The sequence below is a fragment of the Chrysochloris asiatica genome, unplaced genomic scaffold, assembly GCF_000296735.1.
Source record: "Chrysochloris asiatica unplaced genomic scaffold, ChrAsi1.0 scaffold00215, whole genome shotgun sequence".
NCBI lineage: Eukaryota > Metazoa > Chordata > Mammalia > Afrosoricida > Chrysochloridae > Chrysochloris > Chrysochloris asiatica.
In genome coordinates this window covers 2,192,008-2,213,422 of record NW_006408733.1, presented here as the reverse complement: position 1 = coordinate 2,213,422, position 21,415 = coordinate 2,192,008, and the positions used below count along the sequence as shown (strand labels likewise).

The 21,415-nt window shown below is 41.2% G+C and overlaps 1 protein-coding gene and 1 pseudogene across 1 annotated transcript in view; one reads left to right on the top strand and one right to left on the bottom strand.

Annotated features, from left to right (window-relative positions):
- LOC102830152 overlaps positions 1 to 2,265 on the bottom strand; it is a 14,116-nt pseudogene extending 11,851 nt beyond the window's left edge.
- The window catches only part of HSPA4 (heat shock 70kDa protein 4), a 63,822-nt gene continuing 44,385 nt past the window's right edge, over positions 1,979 to 21,415 (top strand). Inside the window, exons 1-2 of the mRNA XM_006872912.1 lie at positions 1,979 to 2,370; positions 20,897 to 20,954. Of these exons, the coding sequence (XP_006872974.1) occupies positions 2,264 to 2,370; positions 20,897 to 20,954 (165 nt within the window). The 5' untranslated portion in view covers positions 1,979 to 2,263. The remainder of the gene's footprint in view (positions 2,371 to 20,896; positions 20,955 to 21,415) is intronic.

Sequence of the window (21,415 nt, the reverse complement as noted above, 5' to 3'; positions counted from 1 at the left end):
GTCAAGTTCATCAAATTATATCACATTACTCTTTTTTCCCTCTTCTTTCTACTTTTAGTTGAGCTCTGATCATCCAGTCATTAAAGCCAGGTCAAGTAGGTATTATCTGCAAGTGTGGGTGTTCTTGTGCATATGCCCTCTCTTCTTTCTCAGCTGGGTGCTTCACTCTCCACTCTAGCCTTCTGTGGCTATGTCACTGTCTCTGGGCCCAAGAGTCCCCAGGTCTTGCCACACTGCTGGCCAACCCGGTCTCCAGTTGGGTTCACAGGAGTCTGTTGAACTTTGTAGGGCTTAGGTCACAGCTTCATTGCTGTTTTTCCTTCACTTCCCATTATTGGTGACGAACGTGGTCACCAATCAGAGCGTGCATTCCCATTGAATGCTTGGAAGCAGGGTAGTGAATTTTTATGAAAGCAAATTTCCACATTTCTTTCGCTGGGAATTTGGTGGGCTCCAACTACCAACCTTCCAGTTAGAAGCCCATAGCTTAACCATTGTGCTACCAGACCTCCTTTACCCAATGCACCAAAAGCAACAAAAAAATTGCCATAAATGGATTCCACACAATACACAGTAGCTCTCAATTGCTGGCATTTCCAATTTGTATGCAACCCTTTGCTTTTCTCTCATTCTGTGCATAGAGGCTTTCCATCGGGAACTGAGAACTAATGGCATGGATCCAGGTTTTGTGGGACTGAAGCTTAATACAGTACACTGGAGGTCTGGGCTGCTCTTTGATTGCAAGCTGGTTTTCTCTCCTCACCTTAAGCACTTCCAGCAACATCCTCAACTCGCAGGGGCCGGTTCAAGTGAGAGGCTCTGAAGCCTAAGATTTGATAGCTTCATGTAAGCTTGTTACTGTGTAGTCTGAGTGAACTGCCAAGGCTGGGTAACGTGTCATCTATCCCTTTGTTCCCTACCTACAGCTCAGAGCCTAGCACCAGGCAGATACTTGTAATGTGTTGGGGAATGAAAGGTTCCTCAGTCTCATCTAAAAACAAGAGGGGCTTAAAGAACGACACGACAGAACAGAATGGAATAGGAAAGGTGGTGGGGCTGGGAGTGGATTCCTCCACTTTGCTGGAGAGGATGTTTTGACAGAGCTGATGTTGTCAGTGTGGCGCTGTGGGCTAATGCGTCAGACTGCAAAGCCATTTGAACTGCAAGGTCGGTGGTTCAAGCTCACCAGCTGCTCCTCGGAAACGCTATACAGGGTCGCTATGGGTCAGAACCGACTCGACGGCACTTCACAACAACAGGGCCTGTTGTAGCACTATAGGATAAGCCTTGGCCTCAAGGTCGGTTTAAGCCACAAGGTCGGCTTAAGCCACAAGGTCGGCAGTTCAAACTCACCAGCCGCTCCTTGGAAACCCTATACAAGGTCGCTATGAGTAGGAACAACAAGGGCCTGGTGTGGCCCTGTAGGATAAGCATAGGATTGAATGCAAGATCGGTTTGTAGTGCAAGATGGGCGGTTCAAACACACCAACCGCTGTTCGGAAACCCTATACACGGTCTCTCTGAGTCGGAACAGACTCTAAAACACTTAACAAGGGCCACGTCCCAACGGTGACTTTCGCCCCTACCCGCCCGCAAACACGAAAGGAAGTAGATTAGCCTGCGACCACACCTCCCGAACCCGGCAAAAAGGTTGGTGGCACCACCGGAAGTTTCTTTTGTGATAAAGAAAAACGGCGGAAGTAAGCCAACAGCGTTTCCTCACTGCTGTGCTTCGAGCCGGCACTTCTTTTCTTTTGAAAAGGGAGGCGCTCCACGTTTCTCTGCAGCAAGGCCAAGACGCTGCGGCGCTTTCTGTGCGCAGGCTCAATTGTCCAGTTCCGCCTTCCAACCATTGGATCCCTTGTCCAGGTTTTCGGAGCCTAGACGTGACGCACGTTTCTGACGTATATGGGGGCGGTACTTCAGGAGGAAAAGCGTCTTGCCGGGTTCTCGCGAGAACCTTGCCTTCCTTCGCAATTCTCGCGCTGCGGCTTGCTCTCTTCGCAACGAGATCCTTCGAGATCTTCTCCGCCCCCGCTACCGGCGCCCCAGCTGCGGCCGCTGAGCCGGAGCCGGCCTTAGCAGCGTTCTCGCCAGCGGCCACTCTTTCAAAAAGCTAGGTGCTCGCGGGGAAACCCGCACGCTGCCATTAGTTCAGGTCCCCTGGTCCACGCGGCCCGATCTCCGCGCGCCAGCCCCACCGGGGTCCGTGTCCTGTCTCGCCGGACGGACCCGGGCCCGAGCCCGAGCAATAGCCGGCGCCATGTCGGTGGTGGGAATAGACCTGGGTTTCCAGAGCTGTTATGTCGCTGTGGCCCGCGCAGGCGGCATCGAGACGATCGCTAATGAATATAGCGACCGCTGCACGCCGTGAGTGTGGGCCGGGCTGACCGCGTGCACGGGTGGGAGGGCTGGTGTTGGCTCTCGACCGAGACCCTTGCGGCATGGGGAACGTAGGCCAGGGAGTCACCTCCGCCGGAGGGTCCCGTGGGTAAGGAGCCCCCACAGTGTGCCCAGTCCCTACTGGCCACGCCGTACCGCGGATATGGGTCTGCGCCAGTGGTCGCCCTCGTGGGTTTAGCGAGGAGTTGCAGTTAGGACTCGAACCCGCGGACGCCATAGACTGGAGGGAAGGAGGCTTGGGTGTAGGATGGACCAAAACTCTTTCTAGAGAGTCTTAACCCAGGCCCAGGTAGTATTGGCGTTTCTTGAGCCTAACAGATTAGAAGGTCTGCACACAACTGGCATTTAATAAGTTAGTTAAATTGAACGGGTTCTGGTGGCTACCGGCCGCGAGACCGAAGAGGGCCTGAGTTCCACGTGAGTGGGGGCGGGGCGGCGCCCGGAAGAGGGCGAGCGGGAGCTTCGGAGACTCGGGCTCCGGGTGGATCTCGGAAATCAGAAAGAGTTTTAATAAATCGATGCTTTTTTTTTTTTTTTTTAAATGTTGTGAATTGTGTGATAGTTTTCATGAAAGAACATTAACTTTACATTCATCGTATCGTATATCGTTTCATTGCCATGGTTACAGTTCCCTCCATGCATACATAATGGATGCTTTCTTGACCCCTTTGCATTCTCTTGGTTTTCTACATAGTTTCAATTGGGTGGGTAGATCTCTGCGCATCCACTTCTTAATAGCTTTCCACTTTACGGTAATACATTCCAACCAGGGTGTTGTCCGCAATTGTTAATGAATGACTCAGGGCACACTTTGTCTTTTATAACCTTCACTAAGTTACGGGACCAGTATAGATTAAGGTCTAAATAAAATTCGTGACTCACTCAGATCCTACCTTGGTTAGAATAAAAGTACCTTTTGAATACATATATATAGCGATAACTTTCAATCCATTGCCTGCTTTCTGGGCCAAATTTTTTTCAGAAGCTCAATATTTTTTGTCAAGTACCCATATTATTCGAGATCTTCTGCCAGGGTAAGTCAAAACGTATTGCTAGTAGGATTCCAGTTCATACATGGATGGATGGCTGCTGACAAATTCTGAGTAATACACTTGTCTTAATTGATTTAGTTAGGGTACCTTTGAATAAAAAAAAAGTCCCCATCAAAACAGTGACTTTTAGGAGATCAGCCTGGTCAGTTAAATAAAAGGCAGAGCTGTCAGCTCAGAAGCTTATGGTAACTGTTTTTGGGATCCCAAAGGGGTAGTCTTTTGTAGATGATCACAGGGGCATATTTTAAAGTTTTAAGAAAGTTGAAAATGCATGGGTTAGAAAAAGGCTAGGAAAATTGTGCTGGAGAATTTTCGAGGGTAGAGCAAGGTCTGTCATTGAGAATTTCATTGGGAAACCTTACCCCATTGGGCCATCCTATAATCCAAAAAATATTCCTCCTTAAAAAGTCTTCTTGTTTCTTAAACTCCATATATAAGGCACTAGATTTGAGTCTCTGGAGTCTTGTTGTGACGCTGCATGCTATACCTTAAGCTCAGTTTGAACCCACCAGCTGTTTTTTTTTTTTTAATTGTGAATTATGTGATAGTTTACATGGGAGAACATTAGCTTTACATTCATCCTGTTGTATATAGTTTCATTGCCATGGTTACAGTCCCCTCCATGCATCATCAACCAACCAAAGGGTATCTCCCGCCTCCCCCTCCCCCAGCCTGTCCCCCTGGTCATCAGCACACAGCCCCTCTCCCTCTCTGAGTCTAAAGTCCCCAGCTGTTTCATCTCTCTATGTCATCATCTACCTCTTTCTGGCGTCACTGTTTCTCTGGGTAGGGTCCTGCTTTCCACTCTTCTCCCTGGATGGGCCCAGAGACCTCCGCTCCTAGACTGCTAAGTCAATCATGCCCCTCCTTTTGCTACAAAACGTCAACCTTTACAGTTCCAACCCTCACAGTTCTGATAACAATTATTCACTATTGTATCACAAGAGACCTATCCGCATCTCCTTTCATCAACCCCACCCTGACGGATTGGATACTACTCAGTGGAGATTCTACCTTCTTCCATGCCCTCTGGACCTAGGCTCCCTCTTGAAAGCTTGTAAGCCAGTCACTTCTTGCCTTTGTAGCCCCCCCATTTTGTGTAGCCATTGTCCAAGTTGCCCATCCCTGTCTACTCTGTGTATGGAGGGGGTGGGAATGATCCTTGCTGTAAAGTTTTCCCTCTTTTGAGCTACTGCATCCATAGGTGTAGGTCAAGTTCATCAAATTTTATCAGTTTAGTGTTTATTTTGTCTTCTTTCTTCTTCTAGTTGAGCTTATTGAGCTATGCAGTCATTGAAGCCAGGTCAAATGGGTATTATCTGCAAGTGTGGGTGTTCTTATGCATTTGCCTTCTTTTTATCAGCTGGACGCTTCACTCTCCACTCTAGTCCTCTGTGGCTATGTCACTGACTCTGGGCCCAAGAGTCCCTAGGTCTTGCCACACTGCTGGCCAATCAGGTCTCCACCTGGGTTCACAGGAGTCTATTGAACGTTGTAGGGCTTAGCTCGCAGCTTCATTTCTGTTTTTCTTTCACTTCGCCTTATCGGTGATGAATGTGGTAACCAATCAGAGCGTGTCTTAGTCTTAGAAGGGGCCACCAGCTGCTTTTTGGAAACCCTTTACTGGGTTGGTATGGGTCGGAACTGACTTGATGACATTTAACATCAAGAAGGATGCTTAAGTGATCTTCTGATATTGTAAATTGAAGACCACAGAATTCTTAGAAGAGTTAACTGCCTTCATTTGCAACTCAGTGAGCATAGGTTTCCAAGGAGTGGGTGGTGAGTTTGATCCACCAACCTTATGGTTGGCAGTCCAGAGCTTATTTTCTATATTGCCACCTCAGGAAGGGTTGTTGCTAAATGTTGTTAAGTCGATTTGATGCATAGCGACCCTGTATAGGGTTTCCAAGAAGCAGCTGGTGAGCTTGAACCACTGACTGCAGTTCAAACGATTTTGCATTCTGACGCATTAGCCCACAGAAGGGTTAGAGAGATGGAAACTTGGGTTTCAGAAGTTTATAACTTAGATAGAAGATATATCTAGAAACAGTAGCTTCACATTTTGATACTTTTGTTTAATGAAGGTTTCTGTGACTTAACATTTGTATTCCAAGGCCTATAGGTTTTTTTTACTCATTTTTAGCCCTGCTTAGTGGTTACAAATCGGGCTGTGAACTGCAAGATCAGCAGTTCAAAACTACCGGCTGTAACGCGGGAGAAAGATGAGGCTTTCTGCTTCCATAAAGATTTATAGCCTCGGAAAACCTGTACAGGGTCGCTATGAGTTGGAACCGACTCCACAGGACATAGCAACAACAACTATCCTGGGTTGGGCCAGGGTAAGGATAGGGCAGTGTTTTGTTCTGCTGTACACGACTCAGTGGCATCTCAGTGGCACCTAACAACAACAACTAGCCTGTTCTTTACAACCCAGAAGGCTTAAAACTTGATCCTTTCACTTGACATGTTTCTGCCTCTCTTTAGAACTAAGCAAAGGGCTTTATTTGACAATTTATCCTAGACCCCAGTACTAGTTTGACATTCCAGATTTATAATAGCTTTGTTGAGATATGTTGTTAAGTGCTGTGGAGTTGGTTCCGACCCACAGTGACACCCTGCACAGGGTTTCTGAGGCTGTAAATCTACGGGAGCAGAAAGCCTCATCTTTCTCCTGTGGAACTGCTGGTAGTTTCGATTTAAGTATGTAATTCAGTGGTTTTTAGTGTATTCACAAAATTGTGCAGCCATCACTATAATCAAAACAATATTCTTGTTGCCTGGAGAAGAAAATCCATGTCCAGTAGTTACTCCTCAAAGGGGGGGGGGCATTGTTTATAGATTTGAACATGAATATTCTAATTTGTATAGCCACAGAAGTCTTTATTGAAGGCATTCTAGCAAGGCAAGGAGTAAAATACATTTTTTCCTTTAATGGATTATAGCTAGATAGAGAAGGCATCTCTGTTGCGGGAAGAAGGGGAGAGGATTCTTTCTTTGAAATAACCAGTTTTTGAGTAAATGCTTTCTCTACTAGGCTCTTTTAGAGTATAAAAATGACTAATTCTGGGCTTAAGTTCCTGAAAACAAATTGTACTTAATTTAAGCATGCTTAACACCAGACTAACTTCTAATAATAGTGCAGTTGTTCTTTGGAATGGTCTTTACAAGCTCAAGAATAATAATACTAGATTTACTGTTAGGTACAAATCTACAGAATAAAGCTTATTAGCTGTGCAGATTCCTTGGTTACTTTCGTTAGAACTTTCTTGAAATAGATAGCTAAGTAATGCAGCTTCATAAGCATCATAGTATTGCCTCCCAAATTTGATTTGTTTTTATAGTATAATTGAGAATTTAATCTCATTTTCAAGTAAAATACATTAAGCATATCAAGAATAATTCTGTAAGTCAATTCATTCATGGTTAAACTTTCTTAAAAGTACCTCTTGTTTTATCTACATCAGTTGAAAAGTTATTAAGGTGAGTTATCAAATCAGATTTCTTTGTGCCTCAAAAAAAAGTTTTAGGAAGGAAAATGGTCTTTTGTATTTCTCACTTATAAATTAGGATAAAAGAAAGTCATTTGGTTGCTTTTTCCAAAGAAGAAAGAAACTATAGGAAATGAAGGAAGGAAATACAGGAAGAAAGGATGAATATAATTGGAATTTCTAAGTAATGTTTGGAAGGCTTCCATGATGGTTACTTAATGAATTTTGTATGTGTAGTAGAATCCAAGCAAATTTGCAGACTTGAGCAACCTTAAAACCATGCCTGAAATTGAATTGTCAAATTGTCAAAATATTGTAGCTTGGTTTCCTAAGCCTTATATGAAAGAGGAAGAATGAAAAATAAACCTCAGATAAATAATTAGATGCCGAAAGCCAGAACTAATGATTTATTGAAATGTTGAGCAAGCAGCAAATATTAGAAATCCTATGGCTGAAGTATCTGAACATCTCTGGGAACTGTGAGCAGTTTCTTTAACTTTAGTGGGTTCAAGGTAGTTGTGAGAAAAGTTTAAATTCATAACTCTAGAATGCAGACACAGAAATGTAATAAACGAAGCTGTCTCCTGCTAATTAAAGTGAATGACAACCAGTTACTTCAAATTTCCCTTTTTGGAAGTCCCCCAATAGTTTGTACTGTATATGTTATGTTAAGTGCCGATGAGTTGGTTCTGACCCATAGCGACCCTGTATAGAGTTTTCGAGGAGTGAGTGACTGGTGAGCCTAAACCCTGCCAAGTTTGCAGTCCAGCTTTAACCAATAGCACCATACTTTGTGTTTGATACTGCTTTTTGGGGTTCTAGTTTCTTTCATCTTTAAGAGTAATCTTCCTAAGGAGTTAAAAAGATTAGAGCCTGAGTTAGGCATGCAGTTGCTCTGTCTTTTCCTACTTAAAGTTGAAGATATTTTTGTTTCAAGAGGGACAAAGGAAGAAAATCCCAAATACTGTAAAGATCCTGTTACAGTTTTCAGATTTTACTTCAGACAAGCAGCAGTTAACAATAGTTGTTTTAACCTGAATTCCATTACTTGAAACTGAATTGTCTTAGGAAAAGAAGAATGTAACTGTCTGATTGCAATTAAATTTTCCCTCAATGACTTAGTGCTAGATGGCTATGTAATTGTGATTAAAAAAGAAAACTTCAAAATAATTTTCAAGTAATTTGTAAATTAAGGTTTAGATCTGCTTAGATTCTGTGTTGCAGTCTTGGGCAAAGTAGAAAACAAGAGCAGGAAAATTGATTTTTGTAGTGGCTATGAAAGAATGGATTTGAATCTTATAGAGGGATACATAAACACTTAGTTTTGTTTTAATGTGAGAGTGGATATGGGATGAAGATTCTAGAGGGTTAATTATTGAGGAAATAATTGTGTTCCAAATAGTTGAGTGTAGCGGGATTTGGATTTAGTTTTTGAGGAATCTTGCCTTTCTATCCATTTTAGATTCTTCATTTTATAAATGCTGAGTGCTTCCAATTTGCAAGTATGTCAGATATAGGCAGTGGAGATGACATTGTTGTTGCGAACTGCTGTTGAGTTGGTTCCGACCCATAGTGACCCTGTATATGCTTTCCGAAGAGTAGCTGGTAAGCTTGAACCACTGACCTTGCAGTTCAAACTGCTTTGCTGTTTGGCACATTAAGCTAAAACACGACACCAGAACATTGGTGAGCAGTAAACAGGGTTCTGTCATCTTGGACATGACAAGTGGAAAAAAGCCAAATGCTAAAGAAAAAGAATTACTCTGGTAAGGGCCAACATAGAGGAATACAGAATATGACGACAGAATAACAGGGGGACCTAATTTAAATTACATGTGGAATGGAGGTAGAATGTGTTCTATAAGCAGTGACATTTAAGTAAACATCAGAGGATGGGTTTACCATGAAGGTGCTGTTGGGTTTGAGTAATAGCTTGTTCTAGGTAGAAGCAAAAACACATGGGGAAGACTTGAGGCAGAAAAAGGTTGGCATACTTGACTAAGTAGATCATGAGCTACTCGTGAGCCACCTGAGAGACTGATTTGAGATGCATCTGGAGAGGAATTGGGCAGGTGGATCAGTCATCTCAAGGATTTTCATCTAGGTGCAATGGGAAGTGATCAAAACAATACTTTAGTAATAAGTAACAAATAGGAACTGTGCTTACTGCAGTTGTTCATGCAATTCTATTAGAGTGCTCATAAATTCTTTTTGTTTCAAAAGGATATTATTCCTAGGACTATGTCCTGGTGTGACATTGTAAGTTAATGCTCTGGACTGTAAAGTTGCTTTGAACTTCAAAGTTGGCAGTTCAAGCTCACCAGCTGTTCCTCAGCAACCCTGTAAAGGGTCTCTATGGGTCGGATTCTACTCGATGGCACTTCACAACAGTGTGTGGAGAATAGGTTTATTAGAGAAGGGCAAGAGAAGAAGCAGCAGGGGAGAGACTTAGGCTCTTGGAGTAGTAGTTCATATGAGAAATGTTGGTCTCCATTACTGTTGATGGCATGGGAAATAGAGAAAAGTGGATGGCTGTTGGGTGATAAATGTTAGAGTGCGCTTTTTTTTTTTTTTTTTAACCATAGACTTTGGAGTAAGATGAAAAATTGTTTTTTTAAAAAAATACTAAGTTATATTTTGTAGTACAAAGGTTACAGCCTAATGTTTTATTAGAATTTGAATGTTAGTAGACTGCCACCTGTTGCAGAATTAATTCAGAACAACAATTTATATATTAGAAATGAGTTACTTATGAAAATAATTCTCTGGGTGAATGTATATATTACTCTCATGGATTTGGTTCCTAATAAAACACAGTATTAGGAATTTGAAGAGCTGTTGTTAGTGCTGGGGAGTCGGTTCTGATCCATAGTGACCCTGTGTAGGGTTTCCAAGGAGTGTCTGGAGAGCTTGAACCACCAATCTTGTGGTTCAAACTGACTGCAGTCCAGCGCATTATAACCCACAGTGCCAAACCAGGACTTCTTGAAGTTCTGGACCCTATTAAATACAACTTTGCTCTTAAGCTAGTAAAAGCTCAAAGTATGTACAATTATGGCCAACTGACTGATTAAAATTTGGTAGCTTATCTGTGTGTGGGATCGCTGGTGTTTCACTGGTAGAATTTTCGCCTTCCATGTATGTTCAGTTTCTGGCGCGTGCACCTCGTGTAGTTATCACCTGTCTTGTCATTTGGGGCTGTGTGCTGCTGAACAGGTTTCAGCACAGCTGCCACACTTTAAGATGGACTATGAATAAAGATCTTGTTTATGTCTAAAAATTAGCCAGTGAAGCCCTATGGCTCACAGCTGGGTTTCTTCTGTTATGCTTAGTGTAGCCTTGGGTGGGGTGGAGGTGGCAACTAACCATCTATTTTGTGCAAGAAAGTATCTCTTTATGAATGAACTATTTGTATTGTACATTGTGTAAAGCTAAGTAGAGAAGCAAGATTACTGAGATCTTTTGAATTCACAGAAAAGGACAGCTGATTTGTTAACCAAAGTTTTAGACAGCTTACACCACTGCAGTTTCAGGTTACGAAAGTTGTTTCTTAGAATCATTTAAGAATGAAATTACAACTTTGTATTTAAAATTTTTAGAAGTAATCTATAGAAATTTTGTATCACTAGGTTTTGAATTGTATTTCTTGTAAAGAATTATTAAAAAAACAGTGATTTAACAAGCTATTTGCTTTAACAATAAAAACAGTGCTAAAATGTTTCTTCTCTCCAATTAACCACTATTTACTGTTTCATTCTTTACTTTTTCCTTAACTTCTACAAATATACACAGGATTTTTGTTTCTTTTTTGTTCAGACAATTTTACTACCTTTCGTAATATTTTTAATTTTATACATCTTTCAGAGTCAATAAATATGAATCTGTCATTCATAAATATTATGACTAGAACATTTTCTTCAAAAACTCAGGTTATTTCTAATTTTTTTGCTATACAAGTAAGTCTTGTATATTTATATCTATATGTTGCATAAGTTTTTATATTTATATTTACATGTTGGATAAGTTTCCAGAAATGGGATTGCTGAGCCAAAGGGTGTGTTGTTGTTAAGTATACTGTGGTGTCGCTTCCGACTCAGAGTGACCCTTGCACAGGGTTTCCAAGGCTGTAAATCTTTATGGGAGCAGAAAGCCTCATCTTTCTCCCATGGAATGGCTGGTAGTTTCAAACTGTCGACCTTGAGGTTAGCAGCCTCAAAAGTTCAGTACATATAGCCAGAATATTTTCTAAAATGTAAGGGTTTAATACACACTAGGAACATGAACCATTTTAAGAGGTAGCATGTGATCAGGAGCCATTGGTACTGAAGGAAGAAGTCCAAGCGGCATTAATGGCATTAGTGAAGAACAAGCCTCTGGGAATTGATGGAATACAAATTGAAATCTTTGAACAAACTGATGCAGCATTTGAGTAACTCACTCATCTCTGTCAAGAAAGTTGGAAGACAGTACCAGGCCAACTGATTGGAAGAGATTCATATTTGTGCCTATTCAAAAGAGAGGTAACCCAATGGAATGGGGGGATCGTCAGATAGTATCAATAATATCGCATGGAGTAAAATTTTTCTGAAGATAATTCTAAAACAGCTGCAACAGTACATTGACTAGGGACCTGCAGAGGTTCAAGCTTGATTCAGACAAGTACATGAAACAGGGATATCATTGCTAATGTAAGATGGATCTTGGCTAAAAGCAGAGGATACCAGAAAGATGACTGCTTGTGCTTCATTAACTATACATAGACTTTTCACTGTGTGGATCATGACAAGCTATGGACAACATTGCAGAGAATGACTATTCCGAAACTCTTAATTGTGCTCATGAGGAACCTGTACATCAACCAAGAGGAAGTCGTTCAAGGGGAACGAATGATTTAAAGTCAGGAAAGGTGTGCGCCAGTCTTGTATTCTTTCACCATTCTTTTTTTTTTTTAAGTTTTATTATGGTTTGTTTATGTGATAGTTTACATGGGGGAGAACATTAGCTTTACATTCATCCTATCAAATTATTGTTACATTGCCATGGTTACAATCCCCTCCATGCATCATCAACCAACCAAATGGTACACCCCGCAAGCCTGCTACCTGGTCATCAGCAGACAACCCTTCTCTTCCTCTCTGGAGTTCACAGCTGCTCCGTCTTTCCGTGTCATCTCTGCCTCCATCTCTGGTGTCACTGTTTCTCTGGATAGGTCTTAAACCATTCTTAATCAGTCTGTATGCTGAGCAAATAATCCGAGAAGCTGGATTATATGAAGAGAAATGTGGCATTAGCTTTGGAAGAAGACTCATTAACAACCTGAGATATGAAGATGGTAACAACCTTGCTTTCTTGAAAGCGAAGAGAACTTAAAATACTGATGATAATCAAACACCACAGCCTTCAGTATGGGTTGCATCTCAATGTAAAGAAAACAAAATTCTCACCACTAGACCATTAAATAATATCATGATCAGTAGAGAAAAATTTGAAGTTGTCTAAGACATTGTTTTGCTTGAATCTACCATCAACATTCATGGAAGCAGCAGTCAGATCAAACGACATATTGCATTAAGCAAATCAGCTGCCTAAAAGACTTCTTTCAAGTGTTCAAGAGCAAAGATGTTAATTTAAGGATGAAGGGCCTGACCCAAGCCATGGTATTTTCAGTAGTTTCATATGTGTGTGAAAGTTCGACAGTGAGTAAGGAAAATCGTAGAAAGAATTGGTGCATTTGAGCTATGGTGGTGTGGTGGTAAGTGCCATCGAGTCGATTCCAACTCATAGTGGCCCTTTATAGGGTTTCCAAGGAAAGGCTGGTGAGCTTGAACTCCTGACCTTGCAGTTCAAACCGAACTTGCAGTCCAGCACTTTAATAACTCATAGCATCACACCAGATTGGAGGAGAACATTAAAAGTATCATGGACTGCCAGAAGAACAAACAAATCTGTGTTGTAAGTACAGCCAGAATATTCAGAAGCCAGCATGGTAAGACTTTGTCTCTTATACTTCGGAGATATTTATTATCAGGAAGGGCTCTGTCCCTGGAGAAAGGATATCATGCTTGGTAAAGTGGAGGGTCAGCGATAAAGACCCCCAATGAAATGGATTGGCACAGTCGCAACAGCAGTGAGGTGGTTGCAGGAACAGCAGTGTTTTGTTCTGCTTTGCATACGGTTGCTATGAGTTGGAACCTGCTTGACAGCACCTAACAAGAATATAAGTTCTTGATTCTCATTGGTACTTAAAAGGCTTATAATGAGTTAAGAATATATAAAGTGCTTAGAATGTCGATAAGTTTTTCCTAATATTGCTGTTAGTTTATTTAAATTCTGTGGTAATGGATTATATATTGGGACAGTAAAACGAACTCTACGGAAGTCTACCTTTTGTGTTTGACAATTGTATTATTTTAGTGTGTGAAGCTTACTAAGAAATTGCTGTAGATCTAGATACTATAGATCTCAAAAGTATGAGTTCTTGGATCTGTTGGGTATCAACTCCTTGGTGCTTTGAAGGTTAGTGCTGAGTCAGTTAACAGATTAATGTTAGTACCTGTTTCCATGTCACTTTGGCCTGCAGCTTTAATTTGATATTTTAAATATTATTGTGGGAGTCCTGGTATAGTGCTGGGAGTTAATGCAGTGGACTGCAAAGTCCGCTTGAACTGCAAGGTTGGTGGTTCAAGCTTATCAGCCGCGCCTTGGGAACCCTCTACAGGATGACTATGAGTTGATACCATCTCAATGGCACTTGACATCAGCAACAAATAATATTGTGGGTTCTCTGAAACGTTTGTTTTCTTATATTATTTAAGAAAGTTAACTTTGTAGAGCGGCAGCTGTCCTAATCCTGAGAGCAGTTCTACATAACGATTATAAATGTGAAATTGTGTCTTTTAAGGAACTGTGCTGACTGCAGGTGTTCAAACTCTATCATATTAAGAGTATTCATAAATTCTTTTGTTGCAAAAGGATATTATTCCTAGGGCTTTAAGACTAGTAACTTACTGTAATATCAACCTAAACGTTGTAATGGAGGAAAAGCAATATTCTATCAAGAATAAGTTTTATTTCTTAGGCTTATAGCAACATTGAGTTGGTATAGTATGAGTTAAAGAGGCAGTGTTTAAGATGTTTCCTGTTGCCTAAAGATGTTAACCACTCTAGTTGGAAATGAGTGACATGAAACAACAGTAAATACTAGAGAGTACGGTACATTTAAAATAACTAAATTCTCAGGAGTCTTATCAGTGAGGATTAGAGTGATGAAAGGCGAGAGTGAGACTTGAGAAGGGACTTAATAAATGAAGGATAGCATTTGAACAGTCTAGAGTGTAGGGTAAAAGTTGAAATGAATTTAATAGGGTTTAGTGTAGATAGCATGAGAGTATGGATGGGATTTGGATTGGAGTCTGATCATTCTGATTTTGAATTCTTGCCTCTAATATTATCAGTTGCATTCCTGGGCATACTAACTTGACTTTCAGTTAGCTCTTCATCTGTAAAACTGGGTCAGTAGTAGTTTTTTCCTCAGTGTATTTGGGAGTATCAAGTGTAGAATACCTGGCATATATGAAGAAGGATCAATAATGAAAGTTTAGGACAAGGGAGTTTCACTTGCTTGCAGATAGACATTAGATGTGGGCTGTTTGCAGATTTGGAGATTCCTGGTTGTCTTGGTGAGTGAAAGGTAGTAATGTTTCCTTTAAATGTTCTTGTCCAGCTTGCTCCCTGTGAAAATTCTGAAGGAATAATCCAGTCACTGAAAACTTTTCAGGGCATATATTTGAGGAGACACAGACTGAATGGGGTGTTTGTTTGGCTTCTGTTTTTTTTTTTTTATTTTTAGGATGTACTGGATTTATTAGGGTTGTGAGAATTATTTGCCTTAATGTTAACAGTACCATCAATTGGTGTATGTGTGTGTATGGAATTACTCATAAACTTCATTCTTTTCTTTATACGCTAATGCCTCCTAATTTACTATAGTGAATTTGCCCTAGAAAGCGCTGAACTAAGTTTTACGTCTGGCACTACTATTAAATTAACTGCGTGTCTGTCTCTGGGCTTTACTTTTTTCACATTTAAATACAGGTTTTGTTGGAGTAAGGTTTTTACTTTCAGCATGTGCTGCTTTTAATTTGAATCTCATTCTTTCGTAATAGAATTAGTAGAATTCTTTTTTTTTTTTTTAGTCATAGATGCAAAATTTTAAAGATGGCTTGCCTGGGTTTTAGTGGACAGTTTGAAAATGTTACGTCACTGTCACAGCAAACTAATTGTTACATTTTTGTATCACACTTAGACCAGGGCTTCATTGGAATCATGATAACAGCTTGATTTTGTCATTTACTATGTAGCTGTCTGGAAAGTGTGGTGGTTCCATAGGGTAAATACTGGGCTGTGAACTACAGGATCCTCAGTTCGAATGCACCAGCTGTACCACATGAGAAAGGTGAGGCTTTCTGCTCCAGCAAAGATTTAAAGCCTCGCAACCCTATACAGGGTTTCTGAGTTGGGTCTGAACAAAGCATTTAATAACAACAAATAACAGTGTGGCCATCTCTGATATTTGTTGTCTCGTAGAGACCCTGTATAGGGTTTCTAAGGAGTGGCTGGTGGGGTTGAACCGCCATCCATGTGGTTAGCAGTCCAGTACTTACTCCACAGTGCGTGCCACACATAAGCTCTCTAACAAATGAACTCTCTACAGCAGCCCTATGAGGTGCTGTTACTTTCTCCATTTTCAAAATGAGTGGATTGAATCTCAGTGCAAGCAATTTGGGAAGACTACACAGCTAGGAAGAGGCAAAGAAGAGACTAAAATCGATGGACACAGACTATCGATTTTAGAACCTGGCTCGGCTCTTTACTGTTGTTGTTATGTGCCGTTGAGTCGATTCCGACCCATAGCGACCCTGTCTGTATAGGGTTTCCGAGAAACAGCTGGTGATCTTGAACCGCTGACCTTGCAGTTCAAACGGCTTTGCAGTCTGGCGTATTAATCCACAGTGCCACACCAGGACTCTGCTCTTTACTGTACCATGTGCTCAAGTCAACTAAATTGATGACAGTGGAAATTAGTAAGGACTTCTTTGGTGCAATAGTTTGCTAACTGTGAAGATTTTTTTAGAATATAAAAATTTAGGTAATGAAATTATGTTGATGAGTTTGTTAATAAGCATGGTAAAACTTGTGGAAGCTGGAACCTGTAAGAAGGAAACTTGAATGTTTTCCACTAAAATGAGCGATAGGAAAGTGTTAAAAGATTGCACCTTGTCAAAGGTGAGAAACTTGGAAAACCTGGAAAAACAAGGCAATTCTATTGAAGTCTTGCTCTCACAAATTTCACTATATATGGTAAGAAAAGTATAGAGATTTTTTTACCTACCCTGAAAGAGTTTAGTTTCAGGTTTAATTGCTAAATTATATAGTGAAGATTTAAGTTCTAAGGAGCTCTGGTAGCGTAGTGGTTACGAATCGGGCTGCGAACCTTAAGGTCAGCGGTTCGAAACTACCAGCCGCTCCGCGGGAGAAAGATGAGGCTTTCTACTCCCGTAAAGATTTACACCTTCGGAAACCCTGTACAGGGTCGCTATGGGTCGGAACCGACTCGACGGCACTTAACAACAACAACAACAAAAGTGACACTTAATGGTTGCATAAGAAGTTGGGAACTGTTGATAGGCATAAACCAAAAAAGGAGGATGAACAATTTGAAATGAGACAAGCACTTACATGACTCTTCAAGCATAAGAAACCTTTCCTGTTACTGTTAAAAATGTAGAAGTAGATTTTTAAAAGAAAGTAAAAATGTTCACTGACTAAGAATATTGTCAAGAGCAGTTCTGTTAAATGGAAAATATAGCCAGGATGGAAATATTCTTTATTTGCATTTTAAAAACACACCTGTTTGTTTATTGAGCAATTGAAATATGACCATTGTGATTCAGGAACTGTGTAAGTTTTTATTCAAATTTGTTTTTTAGCATTTTATTATGATCTGGAGTGTAAGTTTAAAGAGCAAATTGTTTTCCATTCAGCATTTCCTAAGACATTTTGTTTGCTGACAACGAAAAAGCACACTTCCCACTTCCTCCCTGTTTACAGTTGGCCTTTATTTCTATCCCTTCTTGCCTTCTGAATTTTGTGTTTGGGCACATGTTGCCCTTGGCTTTCTTATAATGATTGATTGTTATGAGGAGTGCTCCATCCCTGGTGCTGTTCGTTTTATAGACCTGTCTTACTGTTTGGGTGAAAACAGTACTGAGTGAGTTCAGTTTGAGGCTAGAAGGGTGATTACGTGCCATAGTTTTGGGGGTTCCACCAGTCTCTATCCAACCACTAGGCCCAGTCATTTTTTATGATTGAGTTTTGTTCCACATTCATCACCCCCCCCCCCAACTCTATGTGAGACCTTCTCATGTGTTCTCTTTCAGAGCAGTTGGTAGTGGTAGCCAGACACCATCTAGTTCTGGCTTCCCAATTGTGTAGACTGAGGTTCAAGTGGTTCATTAGTCTTTGGATTAATTGTTTCCACACATCTTTATTGTTTTTCACTCTTTGCTCCATATGGGTAGATACCGTAGTTGTATGTCAGACTGTAGTTTACAAGCTTTTAAAGCTCAGTCGCTATTCCCTATATTGTGCTGTGTTGGGGTTGATGCACCCCCAGGACTATAATTGTGAGCCCCAAGCCCCAAGAATTAATTCCCTCAGGATGTTTGGTTGTGGGTAAGAAATTTTCATACTTTTACTCTACGGTGGTTCAAATTCACCAACTGCTCCTTGGAAACCCTATACAGGGTTGCTTCTTGTTAAGTACCTTTAGAGTTGGTTCCCACTCATAGGGACCCTGTATAGGATTTCCAAGGAACAGCTAGTGAGCTTGAACCGCCTACCTTGCAGTTTAAACAGACCTTGCAGTCTAGCATATTAACCCCACAGGGTCACAAAATTTTCATACTTTTCCCCATTTGCTCTATGGTGGCTAAGCTCACCAACTGCTCCTTGGAAACCTTATACAAGATTGCTATAAGTTGGAGATATTTGCAGCATGTACAAATATGTATGTGGAGATGACGTTTTGCCAAACCTATATGTGGTTGTAGGTAAATTTTATTGAATTAAAGCCATATGTGACTTTTGGCCACCCTATTGACTTTAACAAAGGTGTGTAGCAAACCTGTGACATCAAATGTTAAGTTTTGCACTTTACTTGAGACACAGTATATGTGCACACAAGTGACAATTTCATTAAGCAGGATATAACTTTATATACATTACATAGTAATATTTTGTATTTCCCCAATTCTGTCTCTCCTACAAATCATTTCAAACCCATGAACAGATTTCTGGCAACTAACAACCAGGTGAGATTTTCTGTTCCTGCAAAGATTTGCAGCCTTGGAAAATCCTATACAGGGTCACTGTGAGGCACAATTGACTTGATGGCACTTAATAACAGCAACGACATGGGTGCATGGTGGCTCTGTAAGATTAGCACTGGACTTCGAACCACAAGGTCAATGGTTCGAGGCCACCAGCTGCTTTCTGCTCTAGCAGATTTTACAGCCTTGGATGCCTTATACAAGGGCGTATATGAGTCAGAACTGACTCACCAACACTTAAAAACAACAACGTGGAATAATTGCTATCAGGACTGACTGTGAGGGTTGGAAATGTAAAGGTAGATGTTTTGTAGCAAAAGAAGGGGGGTTGTTGACTTTATAGTCCTGGAACGGAGGTCCCTAAGACCATCAAGGGAGAAGAATGGAGTGTGGGACCCTACCCAGAGAAGCAGTGACGCCAGAGATGGAGGCAGAGACGATGACATGGAGAGATGGAGCGGCTGGGGACTTTAGGCACCAGAGATGGAGCGGGGTTGTATGCTGACAACCCCGGGGCAGGCTTGTAGTGTATACCCTTTGGTTGGTTGATTATGCATGGAGAGGATTGTAACCATGGCAATGAAATGAAGTATGATAGGATGAATGTAAAGCTAATGTTCTTCCATGTAAACTCTCACATAATTCACAATAGAACATTTATAAAAACAAAACCAAACCAATAACATGGTTTCTGAAGCACTGGATAGAAAGCAGTGGGAGACTTTATTTAACTTGTGATGGGTCTTTGGAAGTGGGGGTTGGCAAATGGGGTGAGGGTGGTATGGTGCTAGGCCTTAGGTTACATATTAAAGGAATCTGGGCCTTACTGTTGGTTGTTGGTTTTATTTATGCAGGGACAGTGCATGAATAATTACTTTTGGCAGGGTCCACACAAAGCTGGTTCTGTGAGGCTGTGGTAAAAAACTCCAAACCAAACTTAATAATCATCAAGTTGGTTCTGTAGGGTATCTGAGGCTTTAAATCTTTACAGGAGCAGGAAACCACCTCTTGCTTGCACAGAGCGGCTAGTGAATTTGAACTGCTAACCTTGTAGTTTAAGCAGCTGAACATATAATGAGGCAGAGGTAAACATGTTCCAAATGTCCAACTTTTCGAAACTGCTGTACCTTTCCATCGTCTTAAATATACTTTTCCTCCCCTCAGTACTCTCCCTCTTACCGTTGGGTTGTATGAATCCCTGTGACATCTCACATATGTAGGTTTGCCAATCTTTATGCTTAGACTGATGTTAAGTGTTGTCGAGTCACTTAGACTAGCAGACCTATTTTTTTTTTTTTTATGTTGTATTGTGAATTATGTGATAGTTTACATGGGAGAACATTAATTTTACATTCATCCTATCATATATCATTTCACTGCTATGGTTGCAATCTCCTCCATGCATCCTCAACCAACCAAAGGGTATATGCGCTACAAGCTTGCTCCCCGATCGTCAGCACACAGCCCCTTTCCCTCTGTGTCTAAAGTCCCCAGCTGCTCCCTCTCTCCACGTCATCGTCTCTGCCTCCATCTCAAACATCACTGCTTCTCTGGGTAGGTCCCCGCTGGGACCTCGGCTCCTGGACTGAAAAGTTAATCACTCCCCTTCTTGCTACAAAAACATCTACCTTACATTTCCAACCCTCACAATCAGTCATGATAACAATTATTCACTATTGTGTCACGAGAGACCTATCCGCTTTTCCTTTCATCAGCCCCGCCTAGATAGATTGGATATTACTCAGTGGAGATTCTACTTTCCTTCACGCCCTCTGGATCTAGGTTCCCTCTTGAAAGCTTGTAAGCCAGTCACGTCTTGCCTTTGTAGCCCCCCCATTTTGTGTAGCCAATGTCCAAGTTGACCATCCTGTCTACTCTGTGTACGGAGGGGGTGGGAATGATCCTTGCTGTAAAGATTTGTTCCCTCTTTTGAGCTACTGCATCCATAGGTGTAGGTCAAGTTCATCAAATTGTATTAGTTTACTCTTTATTTCCTCTTCTTCTAGTTGAGCTCATTGAGCTATGCAGTCATTGAAGCCAGGTCAAGTGGGTATTATCTGCAAATGTGGGTATTCTTGTGTATATGCCCTGTCTTCTTATCAGCTGGACGCTTCATTCTCCACTCTAGTCCTCTGTGGCTATGTCACTGTCTCTGGGCCCAAGAGTCCCCAGGTCTTGCCACACTGCTGGCCAACCAGGTCTCCTTCCGGGTTCGCAGAAGTCTATTGAAGATTGTAGGGCTTAGCTTGCAGTTTCATTGCTGTTTTTCCCTCACTTCCCCTTATCGGTGACGAGCATGGTCACCAATCACAGCGTGTATTCCCATTGAGTTTCTGTCTTGGAAGGGAGTTTGCAGTGAGGGACCCGACCACTTGCCTTGATGTCTCCTGGGCAAGAGCACAGTCCATTTCATGGACAGTTGTTCTCAATAAAATTATCAAAACCACAAATTTATTGTGTGTTATTAAAATTGTGTTTTTTTAGCTGAAACTCAGAAATGTTAACTGTTGTGGTTTATATTGCTGTAAGGCTTAATGTACTTCATTGTTTTATTTTCTAGGGCTTGCATTTCTTTCGGTCCTAAGAATCGATCAATTGGAGCAGCAGCTAAAAGCCAGGTAGAGTTTTTTAAAACTATGGTAAAGTACATACGATAAAACGTTCGTCATTTGAGTAATTTTTTATGTGAACATTTGAGTAACGTGAATTAATCTGTTCGTTTTTTCTTAAAATGACTTTATTTCTCTGGTTTATATACCCACATATTCAGCTACGATTGAGTATACACTACGTGCCTAAAACTGTTAGGTCTTGTTGTTGTTATGTGTCATAGTGTTGTTTTGACTCATAGTGACCCTGTATAGGGTTTCTGAGGGAGCAGAAATCCTTACCTTTTTCCTGGTTAGGCTCTGTTGTTGTTGTTAAGTGTTGTTGAATTGGCTGGTGGGTTTGAACCGCTGACATTGTGATTTGAAGTCTAATGCTTATCTTATTGCGATATACCAGGATTCCTGTTAAGGCCTAGGTATATGTATATATGTTGTGGGTGGTATCTGGCTTCCTGTAACTTCCCAGGGAG